Source organism: Zea mays, chromosome 9, assembly GCF_902167145.1.
Source record: "Zea mays cultivar B73 chromosome 9, Zm-B73-REFERENCE-NAM-5.0, whole genome shotgun sequence".
Classification (NCBI taxonomy): domain Eukaryota; kingdom Viridiplantae; phylum Streptophyta; class Magnoliopsida; order Poales; family Poaceae; genus Zea; species Zea mays.
In genome coordinates this window covers 19,988,648-19,998,937 of record NC_050104.1, presented here as the reverse complement: position 1 = coordinate 19,998,937, position 10,290 = coordinate 19,988,648, and the positions used below count along the sequence as shown (strand labels likewise).

Genomic DNA, 10,290 nt, shown 5'->3' with positions numbered 1-10,290 from the left:
GAAATCTGCGCTTCCCTCTACAATCCTCTCGAAATTTGAGAATTAAAGGGCAATGATCAGAGCAAACAGAGGCGTTGCTATACAGCAGACAATCAGGGAAAAAATCCTCCCAACTAGAAGTGCAAAAAACATGATCAAGCTTCACAAGGGTGGGATCCTGTCTCTGGTTCGACCAAGTAAATTTTCTGCCAATCAAAGGAATTTCTTTCAGCTCCATGGAGTTAATTAGGCTCCTGAAATTACCCATCAAAGTCCTATTGATGTTGGAATTATTCTTATCCTCGGGCTTGAAGATCAAATTAAAATCACCACATAAAAGCCATGGTCCAATACAAACATCTCTGATTTCTCGTAATTCTTGCAGGAAAGAAAGCTTGAAACTGTCCTGATGAGGCCCATACACTCCTGTAAACCACCAAGCAGCACCAGACTCATCCTGGAATTGAACTGAGATCGAATAATTTTTTATAATAGACGCAACCGAGGAGAAAGAACCATCACGCCAAGCAATCAGCACTCCCCCCTAGATCCCTGAGCTGGTTTAAAAACAAAGTTACTGAAACCAGCCCCAAGGATGGAGAGTATATCATAATCTGAAACGATACTTAATTTGGTTTCCTGCAAACAAATGATTGAAGGCCTAAGGTCAACCACCACAGATTCAACAGAATCCCTCTTTGCTCGATCATTAAGGCCTCTCACATTCCAACACAAAAAACAGCGATCTATCATTGACATAAAGAAATCCACCTAATGAGATAAACCAGCAACAGGCCCTAACACTGCCCCACAAGAGACACCTGCCATCCAAAAAGCGCAGCAACTGCAGCAACATGGCTACCAGAGAGTCCATTTTTGAATAACCTTGCATAACCGTTGGCATCTTCAAGAGAGATGTTCTCCATCTCATCACAAAAACCCAATTGTCTACAGACCTGGGCAGTAGAACTAGAACCCAATTCTGGAGGAAACTTGGCCACACCTCCTGCTACGCCTGGGAATGAAATTAGCAGGCACAGTCCTCCTCCTTCTATTGGTAGTTCGAGGAGGAGGCAGCAAACTATTAATCAGACCAGTGACATCATTCTTGAACTCCAGCAGTTGTGAAGAAAGCACACACTCCTCATCCTGAACTGGCTCTATAACAAGCTTCTTTCTCCTGGAATAAACCTTGAGGCAGGGAGAAGCATCTTTCCAGCCATGAATCATCTTACTGAGCAAAAACGAAGACATTCTGTTCAAGGGATCAACAGTCCAAATATTTCTTTGCACAGAAATCCCAAACTGAGCATTCACAGTCACACTGCCTGCAAGGACATCATTCACCTGAATATCAGAACCAGACGGTGCAGCTGGCATAGATAGAACCGAAGACCCCAGCTGAACAGCAGGCCCACAATCAACAGTGCCAACAAGAACCCCAGGAGCCACCATCCCATCAACCGAGATCAAGGGGAGAGAATGGGCGTCAACTGGATCCCATTCCACGTCCTGGGCAGTGGAGTCAGGAGATCCAGGAGCAACCACCTCATCAACCGCCAAAACCGGGAAAGAATGGGCATCAACTGGGAAGGAAATCACCGAGCCAGAGGACAGGGTGGACCCAGGCGCCATCCTCTCCACCCCGACCATCAGGGGAGAGATGGCATCGACTGGACCACCACCCGGCACCGCCGAGGAGACGCGCGGACCAAGCCGAGAGAGCGCAGAGACCCTAGCGGAAGGAGATGGGTGATAGTGCATATGTGGCCTCCGCCTGTGATTATCCCGATCACCATCATCCCCACCCAAATCCGGCAACAAAGGAGGGGGCTGGTCAGCACCAATCATGTCGCCAGAACGAATAACCTTCACTGCAATCTTGAACACCATGGTACGCGGAAACCAGGACTCGACCTCCACATTAACGCGCGGCTCAACGGCGTGGAGAAACAGAACATCCGGCAAAGCCTCAGGTGAGAAGCACCAAAAACTCACACTGAAAACAGTCATATCTGCATAATCCACTCCCTCTGAAGAAACTGTGGATAGACCTTGAACCAATCCGTGAGCCCCAAGCAAAAGTTCTGCTGTCTCCAAATCCCAAAGGTGCGCAGGAATCCCTTGCAATTCAATGTCGACGAGCACAGGCAAGGCACCTCCACCAGAAGCGAAAGCATGGCGAGACCATCTCCTAACATGCAGACGGAAAGGTGGCGCGAAAATCGATTGCCCATTTTGAATAATCTGTTCAGCCACTTCCACCGAAGGGAAGAAACAGAGGAAGGAGTTTGGCGCAGCACGACGGAGATGGATATACGTCCTTTATATACATCCTCTATTTGAATACTTTAAACAACTGGTTTAGTAAAACTAAAATATGTACAATATATTTGAGAGTATGAAAAACACGTATGTACAAAAATTAAAAATATCTTTAATATAGATATTTACCTACAGAGAACGTGATTTAGAGGACGTTGTTGGAGAGAAAATATAGGGGATAGAATCTTTTAGAGAAGACTGTAAAAGACGGATATAGAGGATGTATATAAAGGACGTTATTGGAGACGGTATAAGGAGATCGATACCACGCTAGCTCTGGCGGCCACGCCACGCATCATCACTGCCATAGCCTCAGGAAGGCTTTGTGTCGCGTTCCTCGCCAGCCAGGATGCGTATCTGCAACTCGACGACAACGACATACCACGCCTTCCTACCTTCTCATCAGGCAGGAAGAACATGTGTAAGTTGAAGCGTAGGTGTCCCACGAGACTCGTCGTTTCCTTTGGCTTGCACAACGTCGCTGCTTTTTTCTTATGGAGTGGCAATTTAGACTACACGTCCACACTACCACCGCGGCATCTCAAATTGTGTGAAGATACCAGTACGACCGCACGAGTTAGTACATGATGATTCTGCGCACGCTAGCACCTCTGCCCCGAAAGATTGCTAAGGGGCATTCATCAGACTGTACACCAAAATCTAGAGACCTGTCTCATGAAAAGTTCTGGTTAAACCTTAAGTTTAGACGTTCTTTTTCTCGTCGTTACAGCTAATGTGGCCAAAACTAGGATCGTGGTGATCCCTAGACCCAGCAAGACCACCACCCAGGGAGAGCAAGTCCCGTCGCTGCACATCGTGCCGATCCAGCCCTCCTGAAAGAGACAACGCAAAGCACATGACATGAGGCTTGCTACTGGCAATGAGTACAGTTCTTCATTTCCACAGTTCCACCGCAGTACGAGAACGGTTCGTCTCATATCCTATCGTGTTTCCTTCCTCCTCCCTGGCAATGGCAATGAGTACAGTTCTTCGTTTATCTAAATTGTACTTCAACAGTTAGTATGGTTAGCCATGGGACGCGCTCTGGACATCACTGGGATCCTAAATTCTTGCAGGAAAAGCTTTGTCAAACTAAAATAAACAAACCACATAACGAAGTAGTGCTCTTTGAGTTTGAACAAACCTCTTGTTCCGCCAACTGTCTGTGCTGCCCCGCCATGGATTGCTGAGCTTTCAGCATCAGATGTTCCTGGGTAAAGATTTTCTTAGCATGGTCATAAAGTTCCATGTCAAGGCTGTTCAGCGAGATAATTTGTTTCAAAATTGCCTCGGGGACCAGCTTCCGTGCCTGCAAACAGAACTACATGTCATTGATGAAACATTCTGATATGAAAGCACTCCTATACCTATATCTATACCTAATATTAAAGAGGCAAAATTTCTCTTCACCAATTTTTTTCGTCCGCCTCACAGTAACAAAAAAGATAAGCACACGAATAATTGTGAAGCTTTTGAGCACATTAGCCCTAGCATTTGGATCCCTATTTCCTTTTTCTCAGCCTCAATTTGTGCCCGATATTTATAGTGACAAAGGAATCAGGTATCCACATATGGTGCAAATTTGAATAACCATAAAATAACAATCTTCAATGTGAGTAAACTTCATTGCCATTTGGTTGTTACCTCTTTTGAGAAGTTTGCTTCCTCCACTTTCTTTAGTGATATTTTACGACGGCTAGATTGGGACTTCCGCAGTTTAGCGATGCAAGTTTCATAAGCTTCCATCAGTTTACCCACAGTCATCTGGCATCAGGAATAAAAAATTAACATTGTGATCACAGGATAATAACATAAAACTCTGCACAAGGTTCACAAAAAAAGAAAGCAGAGAAAGAAAACTCTACGCATATAATTGAGCCCTTCAAGTAGTGTATTACATTTCCTTTTCCTTGTTCGTCGCTGGTAGAGTTCAGGGCTTCATTATTTTGCCAACCATGTGTGTTATTCTATCAAGAGAACATAAATATGAGATGGAGTATACAGATTCTACCATCTAATCACACAAAACTAAACAGCGCAATTATAAGGTTTAACCACCATAATACCAGATGTTCGCTTGCTTCTTCATCCCCGGGCTCCACCATGGATGGGTGTGAGTCTGTGAACAGTAGAGATTAGGTTGTCATTTATCATCTTTGTGTTGTCAAAACTGTATCAAACTATCAAAAGAATATGGAGAACCATATACCAAGAACAAGCATAAGATTTCTTTGTGACACTTTCTTCAAGTCACTTTTCCATACATATCGCCTTCCTGGCCTAACGTTAAGTTATTTCTTGAAGTTACCTTTTTCATACTTGCCCTAATGTTTTTAGTGAGCAGCAAATCTTGGACAAAACCACAGGTTGTTAGTTGCTACTTGAACTGCTACACCAGCCATGATTAGAGTGCTGCTTATGTGTTTAGTGGTTGATGAGCAGCTCTGTTCCACTAGTTTGAACTTTGCTGAATGCTATGCTGGTTCAAACTCACATTCATTTTGATCAGGGAGTGCACATACTCCATCACCAAATAAATCAAATCCTAGAATCCGTGCAAGTCAACCAATTGTACATTTGACTAACTTTATAGAAAAGAGTAAGCATCTATGACATAAAATGAGCAGATTATGAAAAAATATTCTATGGTATATCTAATGGTACTAATTTAATGTCATAAATGCATCCTAGACCTAGAGTCAAAGGTTTTTTTTAGAAATTCGGTGAAAGTTTAAAAAGTTTGATTTAAGACAACTCTAGGAATCTATTTATTCAGGGAGAGGGAGTACCATGCCTCTGTATTGGTGTATGAATCTATGCTGTAGTTTCAACAATTGCAGCAACACATAAACACATTGTTAATTTGTTAGGGAATGTATAATCAAAACCTTGCAGTACTATCTTTCAGTTTCAATAAAGGATGAAGTTGAGCTGTTGCCCGTTGGTTTAAAATAATATGAATACAACTACTGAAGACACAATTATAAGTTATAGGTCCACCAGATTGCAATGTGTATTACCAGTCTCACTGTGCAGATCTTCCTTGAGATCCAAACTCAATGTCCCAGATTGTAAAAGCACCTGTGCTCCTACCATATGAGCAAACAACCTCGCTGACTCTTCATGATCCTCTGTAAGTCCTACATACAGCATCTGGTCCAGCCTATTCTGTAATAAAAAAAATGGAGACATTACTTTTGGGAGGGAAGTATACAAAAAAAAACTCCAGATCCTTTGTATAGTGCATGAATATATTTGTTTTAGTAAATGTTATTGTCATAATGCATTTACCTACTGTTTAAATTCCTTTTTGCATGACAGTGTAGTCAATACAGTGGTCTTTTACTGTTTTGCATGTAGGAGGATATCTAATCAATAAATAATGTGCACACCGAAACAGTCTTTCACGATATCCATCTTTGGTATATACCTTAGCAACTTCAAGCACAATACGACCAAGATCTGGATGCTTTCTGGCACAATGTCGAACCTCATGTGCTCCATCAAAGTATGAATTGTTCGTTAACCCAGTAATCTGCCAAGGTAACATGAGTACACATAAACAAATTAAAAAAACAGATAGCTAAAGCTGGCTGAAAATCATCTGCAGGCAGATGTTTACTATAGTTTTGCTTGTGCAATAACAGTAGCACTATTCTGCTGTCTTTCCACAAAGGATTTTGTCCCACTTATTCTTGAAAAGTTCCTGAAGTATGTAGGAAAATGAATATGCGTGTACAACTGCTGAACTTGTCATTTAAGGTGTTAGCTCCAGGCTCCAGCTGCAAGTGTTGTTATTGTTTGATACAATGCTGTGCAGATAGGAAATGGCAGCCAAGAGCTGCAGCCGCAGCGGCTGCTAGCTGTATGAAACACCACCCCTATTGTTTGAGAGCATTAGAGATGTCAATGGGGACCCGGTACAGGCTAACCCGTGAGGATTTCCCCTATTAGGGTTAGGGTATGGGATAAAAATTGTCCCCAAGGGTATAAATATGGGACAAAAATTTCACCAATTGGGTAAGCAGATATGGGTATCAAACATCCGACCCTATTACCCATGGGTAATATTCACCCAGTGGAGCCTAATAGGCAATAAGCGCAACAACTAATTACTAACCCAACCTCTTCCAACCGTTTTAAGCACCCATGACCATCCACCCAACCTAGGTGTCATGTGGCTGTTAATGTCATAAAATATAATATGATAATGCTTTTTTGTTGGGGATGGGGACCCATCGGGGACCCGATACCCGAATGGGAATGGGTATGAGATGAATCTTATACCCAAGATGGGTATGGGGACGGGAATGAGTATAGCTTCATGGGGATGGGGATGGGGTGTCCAAACCCAGTGGGGAATTCCCCATTGACACCTCTAGAGAGCATATGGTGATGAAGTAGAGGTTTAACTGTGGTAGTAATATCTTATACAGTGAAGAAGTCATAATAAGCATGCATGCATCTGTTTTCAGTTGTCCAGCTGTATCGCATGAGCTATCCAGGTTGTTCAAGTAGGAAATGATGACATATTTCATGAAAAATAGTAGCAATATATGTACTTCATTACAGATCTAAAATATAGATCATCTTTAGAAAATTATCAAAATATGGAAAATTGACATGATTTGCAACAATGGAAACTATCAATGTTGAGGGAGGCCAGAGAAAATGGGTGGAGGGCAATTAGAGTTCCCAATAGACAGGTAGAACACAGAGAGTAAACAAATAAACTACACAGGGTAGTCGTGGTACTACAGAAGTTGATATATACAAAACTGATATGTTAGTATGTTACCATACCTGAAAGGTAGCCCCATTATGAATGATCTCATGGGCAACTGGATCATTGATGTACTGATGTAACGGCATAACCATATCCTCCACATCATATGCATTAACCTTCTTACTACTATGAACTTTGTCGATACCCCTGGCATCTCTCTGAAAAGTTGCAGTATAGTCAATGAAGGAATATTCTAATACGGGCAATGGAAGAATCATAGTTGTAGCTTATAAGTTCATTAGTTCCAAGATAATTTGGAATCTACGCTCCTGGTTGTTCAAATTAAATGTGCCCAGAAAAAGTATGAGAAGTGTAACTACTATTGAAGCTCAAGGAAGCACACTTTGGAACCTTCCTCTGACAAAACTAGGATGTTGAATCACTGTGTTGTAACACCTAAAAAAGTAAATGGATGGTACGTAAACTGTAATATACAGAGCTCTCTACCAATTTAAGGAAAATGCAAAGTGCATTAGCTGATTTATCTCTATTACAATTGGTGTTTGGTTTGGTAGATATCTATCAAAGATCCAATTGAATGTCGAATCTAATTATCTAAAGCACAGGGTCCCAAAATATAAGGTCCATATTTTAGAAAATTAAGTATCTTGAAAGCATTTTGTCCGCTTTGAGCCCACAATCATATCCACCATATGTTACTGAGTACTTTCTGTCTGCCACAATAAAGTGTGAACCTAAACCAAGAATTGAACAGTAATGAAGTGGATAGGATAGGCATACCCTGGAAAACAGATCTTCTCTCATCCAAGGAACCAAGTACTTCCAAGGCCAGATGTCCAAAGTACTGACAGCACGAGACTTTTTTAACACACGGGTAGTCATTAACTTTGCAGAAGTTAAGTTTGGGTGAACAAGGAATCTAGCTGCAACTTCAACTGAAAACTCATATGTGCTAAATACACGGTCAACTGGGTTCCTTAGTATTGTTACAACAGATGTTCTCTCCCTTGGCAGCTTGGAAGTTAAGCTATAGTCATCATGACTAACAACCAGCTTGCAATCAGGATGGCTGACAAGAATACCAAAATGTCATTAGAAATTGTAAGCAAATTATCTTAAGAAAAAAATATTGAAACTGAACTCATGGGACAAACATTGACAGTTACTTCATAAGGAATAACAATTAAGAAGTGCTCCTTCACTACCTACATATCTGTTGGCATGACCCATAGACAGGTTACGACATCCATGTAAAATGTCAGTTATCATTTGAAGATGTAGTTGCCATGCCTATACTAGAATGCAGTAATTAGCATGCTGGGATGGTGTCCATGTTAACTACTTTCACATTCCTGGTCAGGTAAGCACTAAAAACATTATTTCACTAGACAGATAGACAGTAAACCACAGCTTACATTTCAATTGTTTGTTTCGTGATCCAAATTTGCAAAATAGAAGATGCTTTTCTTACAGGGAATATTTTCCAAAGATTTTTTTCCATCAAGGCCACAAAATTAATTGATTAAAACAGCGGGGCAGATGGCACCCTGAATATGAAGAAAACATGCATTTCTTAACTAATTCAGACAGTTCATCAGAACAGTGCTATGATTAAGAACTCTGATGAAGTGCCCATCAAACAGATGGCTTGTGGAATTGCCCAACTGACACGATGATGCAGTTGAGCAAAGTAGGGAGCTAACTTTCCTCACCTTGGGTCGAACCGTAGTTTGTCATAAGAACGCGGGCATTCCTGCGCATTTGTATACAGCTTTTTTAGGAAGCTGCCAAGGCATGAAACATCAGCGGGATACACCTTAGATTACTGTGAACCAAACTGATGCCCGGTCCAGCGAATGTACCAGTGAAAGTAGGTGCGGCCTCCAGTCCTAGGAATGTGGAGGAAGAAGAGCAAATCCTTGAGGCTCAGTTTGTCCCCGTCCTTCACGCGCCCCGTGGAGGAATCCGCCCAGCCCCTGACAACACCCTCGCAGTGTTTGTGTCCATCGTCGGAACTGACAAGTGGAAGCAGAGCCACTACATCACCCGAACGAACGAGTGATTAGTCCATCGCAAAATCCGATGCAGGTATGTTTCCCAGCTCAACGAGCGCACCGCACCGAAACAGTCCCAGCGTATGAATCGCTCGATCAACACGGCGAGCGCAGCCGCAGAGCATAATTTCAGACGTGCCGAGGAGACAGGCGAGAGCCGAGAGGGAGGCGGGCGCACCTGACACGAGGACGAGGAGCGCGAGCGCGCGGTCGCCCAACCGGAGCGCCGCCCGCGCCATCGACCGTCCGGGGCACCGTCCCGCGCCCAGATCCGGCGGCGAACGCCGCGCCCAGGCGCGGAGATTGAGGAGCGAGGAGAACCCGCGAGTACGGGCACGAAGGCAGCGGCGACAAAAGGGAGCACGACGCGGGGCCGCGGGAGCGTTAAAAAGGGGAAGGATCGCGAGCGGGCAGCGGCGGTGGCGGCAAGCGGGGGACAGACGGAAGAGGGGAGGGGGTGGTGACTGGTGAGGGCCTCGGCACCGGCGCGGGCGGCTCGGCACCGGCGCGGGCGGCCCGGCACCCGCCGCTTTCCTCGCCTCCCTCGGCCTCAGAGCCCCCACTGGCCGATGCCCGCCCTCTTCTCTCTTCTCGTCGCGGCGTTGTTTATTCGCTTGCACGCGCGGCTGTTCAGCACAACTCAGCGCTAGTGCGGTAGTGCCGGTCGCTCTCGGGGCGGGAGGGCTAGGCGAAAACAAAACGTAACCCAAAATTTCCACCAACTTATAAAATATGTACTTATTTCGAGTAATTTAGGACCACAACTAGATACCTGAAATACCCAAATTTTCATGCGGTATATATTCATCACTTTTTGCATTTATAATTATGTATAAGGAAGTGTTTGAATGCACTAAAGCTAGTAGTTAATTGACTAAAAATTTGCTAGTAGAATTAGCTAGCTAGCGAATTTACTAAGAATAGCTAATACCTGAAATAATAGGTAGAGTGTTTGAATGTCTCTAGCTAATTTTAGTCACTAACTATTAGCTATCGTGTATTCAAACACCCTAAATATGTATAAACTTGTGAACTTGTGATTGCAAATTACCAATGTTTTTACGTGCATGTATATCATTATTTAGACTGTTTTTATACTATTTTTAATATAGTGCATGTGTTTTTATGAAATTGACATAACAGCTCAGATAGTTCGGGAGTACTCGAATTCAAAATTTCAAGTAC

The 10,290-nt window shown here is 43.3% G+C and overlaps 1 protein-coding gene across 9 annotated transcripts; it reads right to left on the bottom strand.

Moving 5' to 3' along the window:
- Positions 1–2,817: 2,817 nt before the first annotated feature.
- LOC100192103 (Protein-tyrosine sulfotransferase) lies at positions 2,818–9,767 on the bottom strand. Of its 9 annotated transcripts, none has more exons than XM_020543456.3 (12): positions 9,284–9,767; positions 8,914–9,088; positions 8,764–8,835; positions 7,832–8,120; positions 7,108–7,248; positions 5,735–5,839; positions 5,325–5,472; positions 4,371–4,423; positions 4,203–4,271; positions 3,949–4,068; positions 3,449–3,625; positions 2,818–3,137 (listed from the first exon to the last, which is right to left on the bottom strand). In XM_020543456.3, exons 1-12 carry the CDS (start codon positions 9,342–9,344, stop codon positions 2,994–2,996), a joined length of 1,554 nt encoding a protein of 517 aa, XP_020399045.1. In that variant the 5' UTR covers positions 9,345–9,767; the 3' UTR covers positions 2,818–2,993. The 9 variants fall into 9 exon arrangements, with proteins under 9 accessions (XP_020399045.1, XP_020399047.1, XP_008658040.1 ...); XM_020543458.3 differs by having other exon boundaries at positions 2,954–3,366; XM_008659818.3 differs by having other exon boundaries at positions 2,966–3,366; positions 3,449–3,613.
- Between the last annotated feature and the right edge of the window lie 523 nt (positions 9,768–10,290).